The sequence below is a fragment of the Meriones unguiculatus genome, chromosome 14 (assembly GCF_030254825.1).
Source record: "Meriones unguiculatus strain TT.TT164.6M chromosome 14, Bangor_MerUng_6.1, whole genome shotgun sequence".
NCBI lineage: Eukaryota > Metazoa > Chordata > Mammalia > Rodentia > Muridae > Meriones > Meriones unguiculatus.
Genome location: NC_083361.1, coordinates 14,906,732 through 14,928,325, shown reverse-complemented (window position 1 = coordinate 14,928,325; position 21,594 = coordinate 14,906,732). Strand labels below are relative to the sequence as shown.

Below are 21,594 nucleotides of genomic sequence, written 5' to 3'. Positions count from 1 at the left end.
CTGTCATGGTCCTTGATTCTCACTCCTGGCCTGTGTTGCTCCAGAGTCTAGCCATAGGCTTTCTAAAAATAATGGAATCTCCTCCCAGAGACCCCTTGTCTTCTGGAAGGTGAGTGAACATTTGTCTTTGATGGAGAAAGTTTGCTGTCCCTGTTGTCAGGGTGATCTAGAGAAGTGATATATCAGAGACACCTTTCCCAGATAAGCCACCAGCTGCAGAAATACAGTAACACCCTCAGCGTGAGTTGAGTTAGAGGATGCTGACAGCCCTGTAGTTAGTGTTCCTGTCCATACACCTGCAGCATAAGTGCCGTATGTCAAAGTCCAGAGTCTCATAACATTCCAGTCAGTCCTCATTAGTAGCAAGTGATAAAAAGTCAAACTGGTTGGGTATTCTGGTGCATACCTGCAATCTCAGTACCTGAAAAGTGGAGGCAAGAGGATCAAGTGTTCAAGGTCAGACCAAGCTACATAGCGAGTTCACAACTAGCCTGGGCTACATGAGACTCTGTCTCAAAAAGAAAGAAAAAAAAAAATCAAACAGTGTTAAGTAACAAAGGAAACGAATCAGTGGCTCACTACAGACATAAAACATCCATGTCTGTGGGTGAGGTCTAAGGCCTCGGCGGTCCAGGCACTCATGGGTTATCAGAAAGCTATTTCTTCTGACTTAGTTGTTTTCCTCAGACTAAATGGATCTCAGACTTAAACTTGCCTCAGAATGGTTGAGCTCCCGACTTGTTCTATCAGACTCAGTGGATATAAATGCCTAAGCATTTGTTTTCAAGAGTTCCTGGGTGCCTCTCCGGTTGCTGGTAAGGAAACTCACCTTGGGAACCGCTTCTCCACACAAGCAGGCAGGCATTTCACTGGTGGCCAGAGGTGGCCCAGGGGCCTAGGTTCTCTTTTTTTCTGCTTTGCAAACCTAAGAGGAAAAAAGAATATTCCTTTCCTAATAGTCACACTGTGCATTTAAGAGCTCTGTTTCCGAGACCAGCCTGTGGCTTCTGTAGGCAGGGAGAATGTATCAAATCCACCGAGAGTGAGAGGAGCACAGAAGGGGTGCTTCCCTGAATGGCACCATAGGTGCTGTGAAGGCCCCTGTGTCAGGACAACAGAAGCAGCTGCATGTTCCTTCCTCCTCTGCTCCAGGGCTGGGGTCCCAGGCTAAATGGAAAGAAGGGGAGCTGAGCAGCAGTATTCCTCCCTCTGTGATTCTTGACTTCGGACACAACGTTGACCACGGTCTCACCTGCTGCCACACCTTCTCTATTATAACAGACTGTTATCCTCAAACCGTGAGCTAAGATAAACCCTTCCTTGAGCTGCTTTTTACCATTCATTTGTCACAGAAAGAGAAACGTAATTCTTGTACAGGGCTTTAGATAGCACCTGCCACAGAGAGACCCCCAAATAAACTAGAGAGAATACACCTCAATAAGCCAGGCATGCCAGCCATTGATTATCTCTGCCTAATAATCCATCTGCAGTGAAATGGCTTCACGTTGTAGTCCTGTTATTCATGATTCCTCTGCTTTAGCCTCCTGAGTGCTGGTTTAGCATCTTCTGGGAAATGCTGTGATATTCCGTTGCAGTGTGGCCTGTGTTCAAGGTGGGAAAGTCTGTGGCTTGTTACACTCCTCAGGCATGGGTGAAGTAGCTAATGATAGGAGCCTCTTACAGTGCAGCCAGGGTGGGCGGGGTTCAGGGTGGAGAGACGTGGGTGCAGAGACACTGCTTTAACATGTCCCTCCCCATGTCCTCCTTAGAGTTTGGAGGCGAATGTGAACATCTCCCACAGATGTTATCCTGGACCTTTTTTTTTTTGTCTGGCATAGTGCAGTCTCCAGGCTACTGGACATGTGACAACAGTTAGGACTCACTGTGGGAGCTGGAGTACTTCTGCCCTGTCCACTGTGGGTGCCAACTCCCACTGCAGACACTCATTGTCATGTTGAGCTGCTATTCCAAGGCTGCCCAGTAACAGGCCCTTTCTGGTAGTCCTGTTTTCTGGGGGTTCACTCCACTTTCTTAAGGCTCATTGTCTCTAATGGTCTGAATAGGAAATCTTCCCTTGATTGGTCCGCAACCGGTGGTGCTGTTTTGGGAAGCTCTGGAAATTAGAAGGCAGGCCCCAGCTGAAGAAAATAGGTCTCTGGAGACGAGCCTAGACAGGAGCCTTGCTGTGGCCCTTTCCTCCTTCACTGCTCCTACATGCCATGAGGTAGACAGCCTCCTCCTCCCTACCCTACTGCCATGCTCTGATGTGTACCTAGAATCAGCAGGGCCGAGGGCAGTGGGCTGGAGTGCTGGAGTCTTTCCTCCTCTTGTTTCCTTAAGGTATCCATCAGGTCATGGCAGCGAGAGAGCTGACTAACAGCATCGAACCACACAGGCTTCACTGTGGACTGCTGGCCTGTGATCACAACAGTGGATCCTTGCTGGTCTGACATTTCATCTTTGCCACTTCAGTGGGTTCCTGGGTGACCCTCAAAACTGCCCACAGGCAGTTTTGCTGTGGTTCTGAGTTAAAGCCTGTTGAGGCACAGCTGGTAGAGAGGTAGGTCACCTTGTTGTAGGTTCTTTGTGATGCTGAATTCGTGGCCAATCTCCTGAATGACACACCATTTGTTTTCAGGTAAGAAAAGAAAACCAAGCAGCAGGGAAGCAAAGGGAGTGGAGTTACTGGAAGAGGGATGGTTCTCCATCCAAAAAGAGCAGTTTGGGATAAATTAAAATGTGCAATTTGGCTTTTGCTAGTGGCTCAGATTTACGGAGTGAATAAATCCACTATTCCCTGGATCCAAGATGAGAATAAATTCACCATCATGTGGCATTCAGGCCAGTGCTGGTGCAAGTGAGAGATGAGGGCGTCAAAAAGAGTTAAAAGGTGGTTGCAGTGGGAGGAAGCACACAGAAAGGCAGCGGCCATCAGCAGAGTAACTTGGGGGACTCCGTATTCTAGAAAGGGATCAGCAGCAGCACAGCACTGCTGGTAGAGCCGCAGAGCCAGCCTCCTCCTAGAGAATGCTAGCAATTTAAACCCACCTTCTTAGCATAGTCTGTCTATGCTAAGGCACAAGCAGCATCCATGATAGCACTGTGGAAGGATGTGTCAAAGCTGTCATGCAGACAAAACTGGTCCCTTTCCCAGAAGAGTCAAGCACTGTGCTAGGAGGCTGACTTGTGCCTCTTGTCCTGGAGGCCATGTTGTAGACGTCCTCGCTTTCTCTAGGCCACTGTTCCAGCTCAGCCCCAGAGCTCTAAGAGGCCCATGTGTATAGATGGGTCACCAGCATTTTTGGCACCGATTTTTGGGTGTTACAGGCAGGGGTGAGGGGACTGTGGTTAAGGACTGTGAGTTTCAGAGTCTGCTTGTCCTCCTGCCAACCGGACATTACCTGATGCTTGTTGAGCTCTACACATGGTTCTAGCTGCTTATGTACAAGACCATCTGGAGGGTCTGCAGCAGGCATGGGCATTTCAGCTGTATTCTCCTAGTTAGAGATGGTATGCCTTTCACGAACACCGAGATTTACAGGGTTTGGGACTGATTTCCCCACCCATTCACTTGACAGAAGCTACAATGCCAGCTGCAGAGGTGCAGCAGTAAACAAAGAGTAGCTAAGGCCCTTGGAGCCTGTTAGCCTTGTGGTCCCTCAAAAAGCCCAGCTGCAAGTTCTCCAGCCTTCTACCAACCGTTTTTAACCTTGCTGCTCATCAGCCCCCACAACCCCAATCATTCCTCAGCATGCCAAGCTCTGCCTTCCTTAGGACCGTAGCACCTACTACCCCTTGGTCTGCAATGGCCTCTTTGTATTGGTGTTCATGGGTCTGTTGCCGCCAGTCTCCCCCCGAGGTTCTCCTCCCTGACTGTGCATCTTGAGTGATGGATATGTCCACTCCCATTATGTCATCCTTTCCTCTGTGTGCACTCCATGTCTGCCCCAGCGCTATGACTGTAAGGTCAGTGAAGGCTGTGGAGAGCTGTCCCACCTACCGCCATTGCCTTGCACCCAGAGCAGTGTCTTCCTCTACTAGGGAAGCCACAGTGGGTTGGGAGCCTGCCACTGAACCTCTCACCAGGCTGGGAGCCCATTCCTGCCTCAGTCAGGAAGCAGAGAGAGTTCATAGTTAGGATCTTCATCCCAGAGAAGCCCAACACCACTGCCTTCAGCTCCTTCCCGCCTTGTTTTATGCCTCAAGGCTATTTTAGACACACAAGCCCTTTTGCACCAAGTGTAGTCATCACCACCCTTCACCCACCTGGATTCCCGTAACATTAAGGATTCCATAGAATCACCAGTTTCCAGCTTTTGCTTTTTCTTTCTTTCTTTTTTTAATAAAAAGGGGGGAAAAAAGCAAAGCGTTTATCTCCATGAGGAGCACAGTCCTACGTGGGAAGTTCAGCCTGGCACTGAGAAGCACGTGACCGTGTCAGGCAGGTTCACTGCCCCGTGCCTGCCTCAGTGCCCAGGCACATGCAGTCACTCTGACTCTGGTGTCTGAGGGGCACTCTCCACCTTGGCGTAGACTCCAGAAGAGCTATCAACTCTGTCAAGCTAGTACCTAGTTGTGTTATCCAGACTTCCCATTCCATGACAAACACCTGAAAGACACAGCTGAGAAGCAGGGAGGCTTTTTTCCCCCTATACCTTCAAAGGTTCCGGTAGCTGGTTTCTTGGCTTCATTGCATGGCCCCCTTTTAAAGGGAGAACGTCATGGCAGAAAGGGTGGAGTGGAAAGAGCAGCTGACCTCTTGGTGACTAGGAACCAGGCACCGGGGCATATACATGCAATCATCTGGGAGGCTGAAGAACGGGGTAAGGGCTGGGCCCACTTGGGTTCTCTAGTGAGACCTTATCTCAGCAAACAAACAAATCAAAGTAGGGGTCAAAGACGAGGTGCACTTTTCAAAGGCTCTTCCTGGGGACCTACTTCTCCACCTTCCACAGTGGCACTTCTCCATTGAGATTTTTCATCTAGGGCTGGCAGGATGGCCCCCGAGGTAAAGGGACCTGCTGCTAAGCTTGATCACCTGAATTCAGGCCCCAGGACTCATATGGTAGGAGGAGAACCAAACTGTGCTCTGATCGTTGCAGCGTACCCACATACATTTGCACACATGCTTCCCCCCGTCAATCATTCCACCAATATGTAACTAAGCAAAATTAAAACTATAAAATAAAATGTGCTGGAACATGTTGCTGCATTATGGTGTGACCTCTGGAAATGCCCTCAGACATCCTGGTGCGTCTCAGTGCAGCCCCAGCCACAGTCGGGCAGGGCAGGTGTCAATGTACTCTCCTTGAAGTACAGTGAATAGCTGGTCTAGGGTATAATGCATGAGGGTCAGCCTGGGGTAGTAAGCATTTCATCTCCTTGGACATCACCATTTCTGTGGTGGGGAGCTTCAAGCTCTCCCCAAGCTCTGTAGAGGTGTCTGGTCAACTGCTATGGACCGAATCTCCCTAGTGTACTGTGAAACATTAGAGCCAGTCTCACATCTTTCCGTACCTCATCCTCATTCCCTGGCCTCTTTGTAGCTTCTCTGTGTGCTCTCCTGTCCTCCACCAGCCTCTAGCAACCTCTCTGCTCCCTTCTCTGTTGCCGTGTAGTTTAGTGTGAACAAGAACCTGTGGTATTTCTTGCTGCGCTCGGCTTATGCCACGTAACATAGCCTCTTCCCCTTCCATCTCTGTCCTGTAAGGGAGGAGCCCGTCTCTTTACGGAATAAGACTCCATGTACACGTGTGCCACACCAAAAAGATTTCTTTGTCAGAAGCACCGCAGCTGACCCAACTTTTTCCAGTTGTGCTGCAATAAACATGGATATTCAGGTAATTGGAACACACATACAAACACACACACTAACACACACACACAGCCATCCTAACTGCGGTCTGTAGCGCACAGTGCTTTTGATCTGAACTTGCTTGTTTAGCGTGGTTGAGCGTTTGTCATACACTTGTTAACCATTTAACTATTCCTTTTTAAAGTAGATTTTGAATGTTGGGTTTTTTTTTTAAAGGTTTGTCTTTTGTTACTTTTGATTCTGTGAAGGTATGTGTACACGAGTTCAGGTCCCCACAGTGGCTCTGGCCACAGCTGAAGTTACAGGTGATCGTGAGCCACCTGATATGGTCGCTGGGAACCAAACTCAGACCCTGTGGATGAACAATATGTGCTTCAGCCCCCTAAGCCATTTCTCCAGCCCTATCTACTTTTTTGAGAAGCGTTTATTCAGGTCTTCTGCCACAGGTTTTGCTGTAGTGGTGGGTGTTGCTTATCTGTTTGAGACCAGGCACCAGAACAGTTTGGCACCGAGGCTCAAGTGCCCCCCCCATCTCAGCCTAAGCTGTGTGCCACCACAGCTAGTTTATGTCCCATTTAAAAAATATTTAATTTTATTTATATGTGTTTGTCTCTGTCTGTGCATGTATTCATGTGTTCGTGGAGAACACACCAGAAGAGGGTGTCAAGATTTCTTGAGCTTGAACTACAGGTGGTTATGAGGTGCCTCGTATGGGGGCTGCGAACTGAGCTCAGGTTCTCTGGAGGAGCAACAGTCACTCTTAACCCCTGAGCCATCTCTCGAGTCCCAAGTTCAGTTCTTCATCAGCATCTTACCTATTTCTATATGTGTGTGTATATGTGCATGATTCTGTGTGTGTGCATGTCGCACATGTCTGTGCGTGCATGCTGTGGAAGCCAGAGGACAACCTTGGTTGTCCTGTGATTCCTTATGCCCTGTTTTCAAATCAGGGTCTCTCAGGGACCTGCAACTCACTCAGTAGGGCTGGCAGGCAGGCAGGCAGGCCACAGGCATCCCCAGGTCTCCACCCCTGGGGTCTGGGTTTACAGTCTAGTACCACCTTGCTCATATTTTCACCTGGATTCTGGGAATGACACTTGAGTCCTTGTGCTTACAGGACAAACACTTAACCGTACGAGCACGAATTATTTTTTGTTTGTTTGGTTTTTGTAATTGTTGTTTGTTCTGTTTTGGTGGTGAGAATGATGTTGAATCTGAAGATTGCTTTGGTTAGTGTAGACATTTTACCAATATGAGTTTTTCCAGCCATGAGCATTCATGCCACCCTCACTCTCACTCAGGCGCACTGTTTTAATGAGAACAAGGCAGGAGAGCTGAGGGCCAAGGCAAGAAGCTCATCAGCATCTGCCAGTGTTTGCAAAGGGCAGGCAAGTAGAAGGGTGCTTTCCTTAGCCTGTACCAGGTCACATGGACATGGCTGCCCTGAGGTCCATGAGGGGCTGCTTCCTGTCCCTCTTTCTAGTCACCAGAACAGTGATTAGCACAACCTTTGTTATCTAGAGGTGACTTAGAGTTTGTGGAGGGTGTGTGTGTGTGGGGGGGTGTTATACCTTTTATGTGAGGAACTCAAGCATCCTGGGATTTCAGTATCAGGAGGACCGAGGGATGACTTTGTGTCTGTTTGTTCCCTAAACTATTGGTAATACACTGCAGATAACATTCTCCCTTGCACTCAACTTTGCAGCATAGATTTTCCAAGAACAAACATGTCGGCTGTGTAATACCACAGTCTATCATGAATTTTGGAGTACTTAGCATTAGCATAATACTGTCATCTAAGCTATGTTTTTCTTTTCTTGCCATAGTAACTGCCCACCCCCATTTTTCTGTGTGTATGTGCATGTGTGCATGCCCAGGGCAGGTGTGTGTGGCAGCCAGAGGTTGACATTGGGTGTCTTCTTTGGTGGCATCTCCACCTTACTTAGCAGGATCTCTCACTGAACCTGGAACTCACCATTTCACCTCTACTGGCAGGCCAGCAAGCCTATAGAATCCTCCTGTCTCCACTCCTAGAATTGGGGTATGGCTTGTAAATGACCATACACATCTTTTTACATTGTTGGGATCTGAACTCAGGTGTTCAGGTAGGTGTGAGTGTGTGTGTGTGTGTGTTTGTGTGTGTGTGTTTGTGTGTGTGTGTTTATGTGTGTGTTTGTATTTGTGTGTGTTTGTATTTGTGTGTGTCTGTGTGTCTGTGTGTTTGTGTGTGTGTGTTTTTTTACTGGCTCCTGTCCTGAGGTATCCACTGCAGCTACTTACTGTGCCTGCCTGGGTACTTTTAATCTGGAGCAGTTCTCCAGGCTTCCTTCATCCCTCAAGACCTTGACATTTTTAAAGGGGCTGGTCAGTTCTTTTACAGAGTGTCCCTCAATAGGCTCTAATTAATTTAGAACTGTTTTCTGAGAACACAAGCTAAAGAACATCTCTATTTTCTTTCCACAGGGCCTGGTAGCCGGAGAGACAGACCCTTGTCGGCAACCCGCAAAGCATGTGCAGCCGAGGACCGAGAGGAAGATGCCTCGGCTGTGCTGAAAGCCATCCAGGTGGAGAATGCAGCTCTGCAACAGGTGCTCCTCAGCCAAGAGCCCAAGCCACCCACCAGTCCACAGCAGGTGGAGCACCTGTGGGGAGGGGGCTAAGGAGGAACGGGACACACGCAAGGCCAGGAAAGGTTTGAGTAGCAGCTGTCTCTGACCAGACCCCACATTTCAGCTGTTCTCCACCTGTCCCGAGCCCCACTTCAGCCACCATCTTGCAACTTCTGGGTTATTTCTGACCACTTATCACTAGCTTTGTGACTCACTGGTCATTTCCTGGCAAACTTGGGATAGCTTATATAACTGTCTTGTGGGTTCTTCTTTCTTCCACTCTTCTAGATTTTTTTTTTCCTTTCTCCTTTTCAACCCTCTGACACTAGAGAATAGAGAAAAAAAGGATAGAAAGGAAAGGAAAGAGATCCCCGAATAGAGTCTGGAGTCAGAGGGGGCACAACATTATCATTAGACCACTTCCTGCTGATTGGAGTCTTGAGTTCCTTGGAACAAGTTTGAGCTTTGCTGTCAGGAAATCTGTTTTCTTCTTGTTGTTTCTTCTTTGAGCACAACTACTTAACAAACTGCAATGAACAATAAACAACTAACAACCCACCAACAGACAACCTATCCACTGGGGCTCTAAGCATTTATATACTCTCTGAATTCCAAAAGTCACACAATCACAGAAACTGTCTGCATGGCAAAACCACACCTCTGCTAGAGCACCAGGCAAATCATAGTCAGTTGCAGCAAAGAAGTCCCAATAGTCCCACACCTGGGATCACAACAAAATCATATTATAATATTTCTGGGTTTTTGTTTTGTTTTGTTTTGTTTTGTTTTAAGAAACCAAAATTCCAAAGTTCTCACTGAAAGCTTAGGCCTATACTACAAAATTTCATGTTAGTGTGTGGGTGAACGGACAGTAGACTGTGGCTCTCCTGAAGCTGGTCCGAGAATGTGAGCCACAGGGTCCCTGCTGTTCCTCTAGTCTATTTCCCTCATTCCTCATGATGATGGCCCAGACATCCAGTAACAAACTGGAAGATCAGAGGTGGGGTAGAGCCGGGGCCTTGGGAAGCTGAGGCCTTACATACGCCTCAGCATGTTGCATAGTCTCTGGCTCTGCTGCTGAGACCCTTAGCCTGTCCCACTTGAGGCTTATGGTGACTGCACAGTCGGCTAGGTCCTCTGCTTGGATTATAGATATGGCCAGCTGGGGTCACATGCAGGATCAGCCTAGCTGTCAGCCCACATTTTGGCCATGGCTGCCCTGTGCTCTCTGGTTGCTGAGAGTGTGTCTTCCCAGAGGATGCCTTTTGCCCAGTCTGTCTGCCTCCTTGTGTGGGAGGAATGAACAGCAATGGCTTCATCCCTTCTTATATCATCTGATGCTGACTTTGCAGGATGCTGAGGAACCACCAGCAAAATCATGGCCCAGTCTGCTGAAGGCCAAGGAGGACAGCCCCGAGGTCAGTGTGAGCTGTACCCAGCCAAGCTGGACATACTCTGTAGACCCACACTCTGTAAACACACTGCCCTGATGGCCTCCAGCCATCTCCCTTCTATAGTCCCAGGAGCTCCTCTCTGCAGCCTGAGCACTGGCCTTCTACCCATTTCATAGCTATGGAAGTTGGAGCTTGAGTGGCTTGGCCAAATTTGCAAATTGAAGCTGGAGTCTAGCCAGGCCTGCTGACTTGCTTCCTCCTTCCATTTCTATTTCCCAGTGAGATAAAACTAAGATAAGTGGATCTTAATTTTGAGAATATAAATACATTCTATATATCTGTCCAAGCCAGTCGGGCACATCTCATAAAGGATGTGAATTAATAAAGCACCACAAATGTCCTTATGGCACTCAGGTGCTCCCCGTGTTCTGAATACAAAGATGGCCCAGACAGATATACCCATGGCTGCAAGAAGCGTATAGGTCCAGTTAGTGGAGCCAATAGACATCCTGGGACAGGGTGCCTGGGAGGGGGCTGTGCTTGCTCTGACAGGTGTCTTGGGTCACTACCTGGAAGGTGAACTGGGAACAAATGGAGGTGGCCAGAAGCTAGCTGCATTAAGGACCAAAAGGAAGCCCAGTGTGATGGGGTGGATGACATGCAAAAGGGGAGCAAAACCACAGAGTCCCCAAATGAGTTTCTTTTTTTCTTAATTGCCTTTGTCCTTCTAGATTACAGTCATCCTAGGCAGTAGCCAGTCAGTATTTCTGACTGCCCTGTGATCCAGGGTTCCTGAGTCCTGACCCTGGGTCAGGGTCCCCTGACCCCACAAGCTTCCAACTATGACAGTCACGTGCAGACAGGTATCAGATTCCATTCCAATTTAGATGATAGGGGAGAAAGGAGGAAACATGAAAGAGTCACTCATGAGTCTGTGGGGTCTGGTCGCTTAGGAGGAAACTGAACCCAGGTTAGTTGAAATGGTGAGTGGTGAGGTGATAGGAGTGTTCAGTAGCTCATAGGACTATTCCCCAGAACCTCCCTGTCATAATGATCTGAGAATACATGAGAGATCCTAAGCTGACCCTCCCCAGGCTAGCGCTGTCACGTGCATGCGTTCGTATCTACCTGGTGGGAGCAGGTACCCGGAAAACCCGTGCCTTTGACCATCGCTGTGTGAGGAGGCAGGCTGCAGGGTTCCCTGGGATGCCTGTCTAATCAGCTTTCCTACCCTCAGCTGCTTGCTGTCATGCCAGTGACCACCAGTCCTGAGCTGTGCAGGGCAGCAGGGGGAGCCAGAGCCATCAGCCAAACCGTGGACAGAAGGAGCCCTGTGGGAAGCAGGTAAGCTCCAAGGCAGATGCAGAACCCGATCCAGAAGACCCATAGCAGCACAACCACAGGGTCTCGTTAACTATGGCTGTTCTTGTTGCATTAGTCATTTTTCTTAGCTTTGACTACAAAGAGTTCAGTGGGCGCATAGTGTCCATCCATGTGGTAGGGAGGTTGTGACAAGGGGGAAGCTCCTGTCATAACAGCCACGAAGCAGAAACAGTTACATGAAGGAGCCAGGCCACATAACAATCCGGAGGACATTCCCCCCTGCCTCCCACTTTTCACCGCCTTCCAATAATGTCATCATAGCAGAAATTCCTCAGTGGGCGAAACCGTTTTATGGGGTCAGAGCCTGTCTACTGGCACAGAAGCCCTGAGGTATGCCTCACTCAGTGTCTCAGCTGTTCCCATCCTGTCCAGTGCCGGTGGAGTCCAGCTGCCCACCATATTAGTCCAGAGCGATTTGACTAGCAACTTAAGAGTCCCACCCTCCCCTCACCCCCCTAGCCCCAGAGCATAATAACACTAATATGCTTTCTTTCAAGCAAGTGGCTTAACCTGCCTCAGGTTTTCACTGGAGCACCCCACATAGCTTAGGAGAGAGCCGGGTCCCCAAACTGACTTGTCACAAGGGTGGCTCAGAGCATCAGCCTCTGAGACTCCTCTTCTCTGTCAGAGTGTGTTCAGTAGAGCATTCTACCCCTTAGCATGTCACATAGGCCCTAGGGTTATCAAGTGTTAATAGTAAAAGAGACTCCCTTCCGATCTTCAGGGGAAATTGATCCCCAGAAAACACAGCAGCTGTAGCCTCCAGTGCCACACACGTCTTGGCACATAGGCACACTCCCAGGGTTATTATGCATGTTGCAGGCTGTACAAAGTGCCTGGCTGAAGAACAGGAGGGGACTTCAGTAATGCCTGAATGTTGTTCACTAAGTGCCCTGACCTGAGGCAGCATCAGGCCAGGAAGTGGGCAAGGGTCTCGCAACTCTGTTGCACAGAGTGGGGTGTGCTAGCCAAGCCATGTACCCTCAGTCCATCCTCCAGGGAGCCCCTCTTCATAGTGTGTCAGAAGACCGGCTGGCTCAAGGCACAGCCTTCCATTCCTGCATGTTTGCAGACCCCAGATGGAAACTGCTCCACTTCACCGCAGCCATAAATCAGAGCACTCCCGGTTTCCAGCCGCAGGGCTGGTTTGCATCTGACAGCTCTGCAGCAGGCAGTGCTAGCCAAAGGCTGCCCTCCTCATCACTGGAATTCTCTGTGCTTTAGGGCTCTGCACATGTGGGGTGCAAACCATCTATAGCAAGGGGAAAGGGTGGGTCCCTAAGCCGGAGGTTGGCCCTTTCTGTGAAAGGCCTGCTGGGAAGTCCTGCAGCCTTGGCAGCTGGGGGTTCTGTTATTTATTGTTAGTTTTAACAATGCTTAAAACACAAAAAAGCTGCTCTTAGCTGCCAGGTCATACAAAACAGGCTGTGGTAAGCTTAGTAAGGCTGACTCCTAGCTCTCTCTCAGTCAGCTGAAGACGTGGCTGACTTCTTTACCTGGGCTCTGATCTCACTCCTAACTGAGCAGCTGCTTACACAGGGAGAGGACATCAGGTATGGCCTTGAGCAGGGTGTAGACAAGCTTCTCACAGTGGGCACGACAGGCCCTGTGTTCCCTTTCGTTGGACTGGTCTCTTTTGTGTGTTCTTTGTTATTGCCTCTTTGCTGAAACAAAATCCCATTTCAGACAAGAGCGTAAGCTTCTGGGGGTCTTGCAGAGCATGGAAAGTGACGCTACCCATCTCAGCCAAGTGGCTGCACCAACAGAGAAGCCAGCACCAGACCCAGAGGTGAGAGCCTTTACTGCGGGGATGATCAGGTATAGCAATGTCACCTTGAAATCCAAGGGAAGGGGCCCTTGGAGCATTCAATTCTGGTTGGTGGGGATGACTCTGATGATGGTCATCTCAACGTCCTTCTGCCGAGTCATATACATGACAGGGCAATAGAGGCAAAAGAAGGCAAAAGAAAAATAGGGGCCAGAAGACGGTCCTGGCAAAAGAAAAACATAATTAACCTATAAGCCCACAGGGCAATATCCAGTGTTGCCCATAGTCTTGGTGGTGTGGTGACAAATCTCTGTCTGCCATTGGTAGGCTGAGGCAGGAGTATTTTGAGTTAGAGGCCAACCTAGATTATATAACAAACAAATAGAAGAAGGAGAAAATATACAAAACATGAACAGCAGAGCTGGAGAGAGGGCTCTAAAGGTGCTGTTGCCATGCCTGGTGACCCAAGTTTGATGCCAGAACCCACATAATAGAAGGAGAGACCTTACTCCAGAAAGGTGAACCATCCTCTGACCTCCATCTGAGCACACACATGTGACAAACACATACACACACATACATACACACACAGAGTAAATAACTTTATATAAAGTTAGCTGTAGATATGATAGTAACCTTCCAGTGCAGTGACGTTAGTGGCTGAGCAGGATAGCAGGAGCCAGTCATCTGAGCTCCATGAGCAACACAGGATGGTGAGGTTGTGCCACTCAGTACCTGGCATGCGTTAGGAGGAACCCAGAAATACTGGTTTCAGAGTTCATCTTTGAGAAAAATCGAAGCTCCTGCCCCACCCTCACCCCCAGCATGGAACAGCTGCCTCTCAAGCTGAGAAGATTCACCATGTGTGGTGAATTATATATGACTTACACAGCAAAGAGCAGCAAATTACAGGCACTGGGCATTAAAAACACTGAGGGTGGCCTGGCGGGCACTGCATCCTGTAGCCAGCTAAGTCTTTTCACTTGGCCTTCATGGAGTCATTTGTACCCCGGGGGCGCCATCTCAGGGCTGGCCCCACCTCTGCTCCTTCCTGGGGTTCATAATAGCTGCAGAAGCTTCCTACACAGTCTGTGAGATGAGCATGCCTGTACCAGGCTGGGCTTGGTCAACAAGCCCCTTCTTCCCGGTGGCCCAAGGGACAGCATACACTGATTGCTTAGGAAAGGGCCAGTCCACTGTACCATAACCTCATGACCAAGGAAGGATATGTGATAGGTGGCTAAGCTAGAGGAAGCCAGGTGGTCTCAGTGAGGGGGTCAGTGAGTGCCAGGGACCAGTGCCTTCCTAGCCAGTACTCCCTCAGTCTGTGTCCTGGCATCCTGACACTTCTCAGTTCAAACTCTGGCCTCTGCATTTAAAATCTCCATTCCGGAATTGTGTGTTTCAGATCACCTTGGGTAGGAGGTCCCCAGCCCTTTGCAGGCAGTTTTCTTCCCATCCAGCTTCTTCCCTCCCTCGCACCAGCAAACAAACTCACTTGGCCCCAGAATGCTTCCCCAAGCTTAGGCTCAGGAGCCTGGCAACTCCAGAGTCAAACAGGTCAGTCCTGGAAGCCTGGGACTCAGGTCCAGGGCAGCCAGGGACCTGGCTAGGGCCTTCATGCTAGAGGACAAGAAAGCTACGGGTTCTTCCAGTTCAGCTCCTCCAAGCTGGCACTGTGTTCCTGCCAGGAGCTCCAGGCTGACCTGTCCTCACACCACCACCCCCGCATCTCCAGTCCCATTCTCTTCAAAGTGTGGCAATCAGCTTGTCCAAACCCATGCTGGGAGTACTCACACGTCTCACTGGCCATTAATTAAAAAAATAAGTGGGGAACAGTTGCTGTTCATTTACTCGGCTCCCTGCTCACAGAACCGTTGCAGATTCCGATGCTAATTAACAGAGGGCACGTGCGCAGGGAAATGCACCATTTCATGAGTGGCTGATCCGTGGTGACCAGTGCTGCAGTTGGGCCCTGAGGGCCTCTGGGAAGCCATAGCACAGAGTTGCTGTTTGTCGATGGCATTCACGCACGCTCCTAGACTAGACAGCCTCACCAGGAAGGAGGGAGGTTTTAAAATCAGTGAAGGGGAGCCAGGAATCGAGCCCATTTCGACCTGAGCACACATGGGCCTGTGTGTGTGTGTGTGTGTGTGTGTGTGTGTGTGTGTGTGTGTGTGTGTGGTGGGGTCTTGCTTAACCTCCAGACCGGGACCTTCACATAGATGGTTGCATCCTGCTCTCCCCGCCAGGCTGGGAATGTCAAGTGACTGGCCAAGGCAGGGGACTTTGGTACATGCTGTCATACTACACCCAGTGCATACGCTGGCAGCTTAAGCAGCAGACTGACCTTTCTCATAACTACAAAGATGGCAAGTCCAAGGTCAAGGCATTGCCTGGCTGATTTCTTCTCAGGTGCCACTCCTGGCCTTGCCAGCATCGCCTTCCTCACTGGGTTTACACACTCAGTCTTTTCCTGCTGTGTGTCCCTGGCGTTAATCCCCGTGGTTCCAGATTTCCTCCTTTTATAAGGCCCCCGGGCAGATGAGAAGGTAGCCCTCCCCAGCGGCCTCATTTGAAGTAATCACCTCTTAAAGGCCCTGATTGTAAGCAGTCACCCCTCGGGACCTGGACATTAGGGTTTCAACGTGGGGGAGCCCAACGCTGCCCAGGCCAACTGCCGACTCAGATACTGCAGCAGCTCCCGGGCCATAAATGCCCTCTGTCTTTTATAGTCTCTCTCTTTCACTGGAAGGCCTCCGCGTATGATACTTAGTAAGTGCTAGCTCAGTTGCTAGATATATCTGTATTTATTTTCCGTACTAGAGCCAGAACCTGGGGCATTATGCATGTTAAGCAACTGCTTTACCGGTGAGCCACACCCAACCCAATCCCTATGTTTTGTTTTAGTTTAAATTTTTTGTTTTACTTATTACTATTGTGTGTGTGCCTGTGTGTGTGTGTGTGTGTGTGTGTCTGTGTGTCTGTGTCTGTGTCTGTGTGTGTGCATGTGCTATAGACTATGTGGAGGTTAGAGGACAACTCGCAGACTCCGTGCTCCCTTTCCACCATAGGTTCTGGGGGTCAAACTTGGCAGCAAGTACCTTTCCCCACTGAGCCATCTCTCCAGGCCACTCCCTATGTTTTAGACACCTTACAGATAGGATCCCCTGCTGGCCTCCTAACAGCCACAGTGGGCAAATGCTATGATTATCTGCAGAGCCCAGGTGGGGGCTGCGACACCATGAGGCTGAACGCTGGATCAAGGCCTGGGAGGGTAAAAGAAGGGCAGTGCTAAACTCAGGCTTGCTGCCCTTTTTCTCTTCAGGAAAAGTTGAAAGTGAGAGTAGACGAGATTGAAGATGCCATCTATGTGACCATGGAAATCCTGTCTAACTGGGGCAATGCATCCTGGGTGGGTCTCACAGAGGTCCAGTTCTTTGACCAGAACAACATAAAGCTTTACGTGTCTCCTCATGATGTGGACATCCGGAATGCAGTGTTGCCAGGCGAGCTGGGCTGCCTTGTCAACAGGGACTTGATGGTAAGTGAAGGGTTCCTGAGCGGGTTCTGCTGTCTATTTTGGTATGTGTTCTCTGCCCATAGTGAGGGTACAGTTTGGGGAAGAACGTTGTTATCACCCCAGGTGAGGAAGAGCCTATAAAAATGGTACCCTCTGAGACACCCAGTGTGTCTCTTCCTGAGGTCTTGCCTAAATGGCTGCTCTGTATTCTGCTGTGGCCACCAAACGTAGGCCATTAGGTGTCACTAAGGCCTATGCTATTCTTTTGTGGATGAAGAAACTAAGGTGGAAATGGGCATGCCTGTGGCCAGGGTCACACAGAGGAAGGTAGTGGGACCAGGTTCACGAGCTGCAGCCTGGCCCACGCACTGTGCCTATACCTCTTCAGGGAGCTAATCCTTGAGCCATGGCTCCATACTCAACAGCCCTCGGATACATTTTCTTTTAGCTAGTTATTAGAGGTTATTTTTATAAGCAATGCGGTTTCCCTTGATTTCATCTTTTTGCCGATTTTTATGGGTTTTTGAGACAGGCTACCATGACATTGCCTGGGCTATCCTTGAGCTCACAACAACGCCTAGAGTAAGTGTGAGCTAACAGTTCTCCTCCCTCTGCCTTCCTAGTTTTGGTGTAATGGGTGCATACCAGCATGCCCTGCTTCTTCCCATCACTTTCAAGTTAGCTTCACTGAGCAGACCAGCCAGCCACGTGGCCTTCCTGTGCTGTCTGGCACCACTCCTGATGGCCTTGGAAGAGCCTGTGGAACCTGGAGCAGAGCAAGGGAGAGGACAGGTGACAGGTGCTCTTCTAGATTTCTTAAGGCCCTGTCACATACTGGATGATGTACTCCATTGTGCTAGTTGGCTGTTTTTCAACTTGACACAAGCCTGGGTTATCAGGGAAGAGGAACCTCAATTGAGAAAAATGCCTCCATCATATTGACCTATAGGCAACTCTGTGTGGCATCTTCTTGATTAATTGTTGATGTGGGAGGGCTGGACCTTCACCTGGGTGAGTAGTCCTAGGCAGTATAAGAAAGCAGACTGAGGAGACCATGAAAGACACACATATAAGCTTCATTCCTCAGTGGTTTCTGCTCCAGTTTCTGCCTCAAAGTTTCCACGCTGAGTTCCTGCCCTGGCTTTCCACAAAGATGGACTACCAAATATACCCCTTTTCCCCCAAGTTGGATGTGGTCGGTATTGTATTACAGCAACAGAAACCTAAAGAGGCCATCTACCCAAAAGTAACATTGTTCTTTAAAGTGCTAAAAATGAAAATAGTTGCCACGTGTGCCGGGCCTTGCCCTGGACCAAGTATGGGTCAGAGTGCTTCCTGTAACATCCTGGTGTCCCTAACAACAGGCTGAAGAGGCAGACAGACTGAGGGCCAAAGCCAGCTCACAGCCTCTGCCCACAGACGACTCCCTTAGGCTTGACCTTGGTTTCTTGTCTATTGGAGAAGCATGATTTGTGTTTTGGTTTATGGTCATGGGACACTGTCACAAAAGGGAAGGAGATGGAGAATGAGAAGACTGCCCATTTAGCTTGTACTGTCTTTATTGAGTGGCTTTGTTTGGATAAGTAGCTGGCTGGTCAGCTTGTTCTCCTGTCACTCTGCTGGCACTGTTCAGTCCCCAGAGAGGAAAATGATGACCCAACCTGGCATGGCCTCTACGTTCCAGATCCACCAAAGTGACCAACAGGGCAGGCAGGGGTCCCCTCTCAAGCCCAGGGCTTACCCAGAAAGAAAGCAGGCTAAGCTTGAGAGAGCTGTGCACCAGCTGAGCACCCAGCTGGGCAGGGGGAGTGTGGCACTCAGAGACAGCAGCCCAGTGGCCCAGCCCCTGAGAGGTGCAGCCTGTGCTTAGGGCAGCTGGGTGTTTGCTCTGCTATTTCCCTGCTTAGCTTCCAGATTCAAGAATGTGGGGCTGTGGCTCACTGCTGGGGTTCATACCCCCTCTTGCCACCTTTCCAGGGTCTTTATGCAAATTACAGGTGCACTTTGGAATCCTGCTCTGAACAGAGCTTCCTGAAAGCAATAGGAAGCATGGGGCTCCACAGAGATAGTTCTGAGAGTGGCTGTGCCTCTCCCTACCACTTGGGGCTGCCGCACTTTGCTAGTGGGTAGTTTCATAGGTTTGGTTTTCTTTGGGAGCAGGAACTGAAGTTGGGACACAAAATGTAGCTGTGTCACCCTGGACTGCTGGATAGGTTTTAAGATCCTTTTCTATGGGCAGGCTGGACCCCTCACCCCCTCCACAGTCTCTATGCCAAGACTGAGTGGCTAGAACATTCTGTCTCACACACATCCAATTGCACTGGCTTCTACAAGCCACAGCCTGATATTTCATCTCACATGACCCTCCTGTGAACCTTATCCATACTGTCCTCATTTCATCATGAGCAAACAAGACCTTGGGTTTAAGGGACCTGCCCTGGCCACACAGTAGTGGCTGACAGGGTACAACTGATAGCGGAGCAGACAAACCTTAAAAAAGAATGAATTTGAAGAAGTTGCTTCATTATAGGGAATTGGAGGTGTGCTGGGAGATTTGCAATATCCAGATTCCAGGCAAAACTTCATTCCTAGGTCAGGAGTGGTGAGGATTACATGTCTGCCATCTTAGCACTCAGAAGCAGGAGGACTATGCGTTAGAGGCCAGCCTGGGCTACATAGTGAGACCCTGTTTTAAACACCCAAATGGGCTGAGGAGATTATTTGGGTTGTAAAGTTCTTGCTATACAAGCATAAGAAACCTGAATTCAGATTTTCAGTACCTATGGCAGAGTCAGGGGCGAGGGCTTGAACACAGCAGCATGTGCCTAATGCCAGGTCTGGGAAGGCAGAGATAGATTGGTCTCTGGAGTTCACTTGTTTGCCAGCCTCGCCAAATTAGTAAGCTCCAGGTTCAGCAAGACCCTGTCATAAAATATAAGGTGGACAGCAAGCAAGAAAGGTACCTGATGTTGACCTCTGTTTTACAGACACACACACACACAAACACATACACATACACAAGCACTAAAATAACAAAAACAAAAAAAATTAAAAATCTTCCCTTCTGTGTCCACCCTTTCCATCTCTGTCCTGTTAGTCTACCCTCTCTGATTCTGTCCTTCTGTGCCCACCCTCTCCATCTCTGTCCTGTTAGTCTACCCTCTCTGATTCTGTCCTTCTGTGCCCACCCTCTCCATCCCTGGCCTGTTAGTCTACCCTCTCTGATTCTGTCCTTCTGTACCCACCCTCTCCATCCCTGGCCTGTTAGTCTACCCTCTCTGATTCTGTCCTTCTGTGCCCACCCTCTCCATCCCTGGCCTGTTAGTCTACCCTCTCTGATTCTGTCCTTCTGTGCCCACCCTCTCCATCCCTGGCCTGTGGTGTTGTGACGCCTTCACATTCATATGCCCGGCCCCATAGATTACTGATCTTTCCTCCCAGCTTCCCTCACCTTGTTTGTGTCTTGTTTCCTCAGAGACTCCTTTGCTTAGCAAATGGTGTTTCCACTTGCTGGACTACCCATTTCCACTGCTTACAGCCTTTGAAATTAGGGATTTCTCAAGTCAATAGTTATTTCAAATATTTTTTCCATTTATAGTTCATCAAAATATTAAGAACTAGGCAGTGTGTACTTTTTATAGTACTTTATATACTGTGACAAGGCTATTCTCTCAGCGAGCTGCCTAGGAGGTCTCCCATGAATTGCTGTATCTCTGCTTCCCAATGGGCCTGTCATTGGGCCTTCTCCATCTCCCCAGTCTCTCTCAGGTCCCAAGGCCTGTGAAATGGGCTTCCTTTCATATCCTCTCTTCCTGCTCCCACTTCATTCTTGTTAAGTCAGAACTCTCTACAGGAACAGAACCCATAGATTGTATTACAAATGGATTTATGAGTGGCCATCTGCACTAGTGAGGTTAAGACCCCAGCAGCTGCTTGGTCTGTGCAACTGTATGCCACAGCAGTCCCAGTTGGGTGCTGAAGGCCTGAAGAATTCCTAGAGAGCCAGAGGTCTCCCTTCCATCATGTTGGAAGGCTGCAGGAGCTGTGGAAGATGGAGGCAGCTTAAGGATTCACACTCATCAGCAAGAGCAGTAGTGAGCTAATGGGGAGGCAAGCAGGATGGCCTTTTCCTCAGATTTTATTGTATCTGGAGCCCCACTTTGGGGAGGGTCTTTCCCTTCACCTAATCTTTCCTGGAAGTACTTTCACAGGAAAATAACAATGAACAACAGTTGCCTTTTATACTTGAGCGTCTGGGGGAATGGGGCCAATGGTGCCCTGTCTGCCCACTTTCTCCAGTAGCCCACCTCCATCATCCCCACATGTCTGGACACACTGATCAGAGCCGCTGCATTTGGATTTCAGTGCAAGTATCCCTCTCTCATCAAGGCTTCCCTGCCCATAGTGTGGAGGATCCTGTCCCCTCCTGCCCAGTCACTGTTTGTCATTTTTATTCTCCTCAGGGTCTGTCTCACTGGAGCAACCACTCTTGTACCTGGGCTTATCTACCTCCCCCATTTAACTGATAAGCACTTGTCTGTCCTTGGTTGTACCATATTCCCAGTACATAAAATTACACGCTGCACAGCTTTAAACTTTGTATTTGGAAATGATTATAGACCTACTGAAAGCTATAAAAATGATACAGGAAAAAAAAAAAGACCGTCAATAGAGAAAAATCAATGGAACAAAGTTGGTTCTTTGAAAGGATCAACACAATTAAAAACCTTTAGTTAGACTAATAAAGGAGGAAACAAAGGTTTCAATGAACATAAAGGGATTGAAAGGAATATCACTGCCGACCTTACAGAAATAAGGGTTATAAGACTTTGTGCCAACAAATTAGATAACCTACATAAACTTCATAAATGCAAGGAGGGAAAATTACCAAAACTGACTCAAGAAGAAATGGAAAATCTAAAAAGGCCCGTCCCAAGAAAAAGAAAGAAATTGAACTGATTATCAAAAGCCTCCAGGGAAGCCTGGGGTGAAATGGTGCCACTGGTGAATCCTGGCGGATGTTTAAAGAATGAGTTTCTGACAGTCCCTTCAATCTTATAGAATGTAAAAGAGCAGGAGGGAGTCCCCGTGGATTCTCGAAG

At 49.0% G+C, this 21,594-nt stretch overlaps 1 protein-coding gene across 7 annotated transcripts in view; it reads left to right on the top strand.

Annotated features, from left to right (window-relative positions):
* The window catches only part of Katnip (katanin interacting protein), a 171,949-nt gene that overhangs the window by 99,484 nt on the left and 50,871 nt on the right, over window positions 1-21,594 (top strand). For 6 of the 7 annotated variants that reach the window (XR_009585450.1, XM_060366866.1, XM_060366869.1 and 3 more), the window contains 5 exons: window positions 8,279-8,448; window positions 9,777-9,842; window positions 11,056-11,162; window positions 12,888-12,990; window positions 16,298-16,513. Coding sequence is in view for 6 of the 7 variants with exons in the window: in XM_060366866.1 (XP_060222849.1) it covers window positions 8,279-8,448; window positions 9,777-9,842; window positions 11,056-11,162; window positions 12,888-12,990; window positions 16,298-16,513 (662 nt within the window). In the remaining variant the exon portion in view is untranslated. The remainder of the gene's footprint in view (window positions 1-8,278; window positions 8,449-9,776; window positions 9,843-11,055; window positions 11,163-12,887; window positions 12,991-16,297; window positions 16,514-21,594) is intronic. The other variant, XM_060366867.1, reaches the window with a different exon arrangement.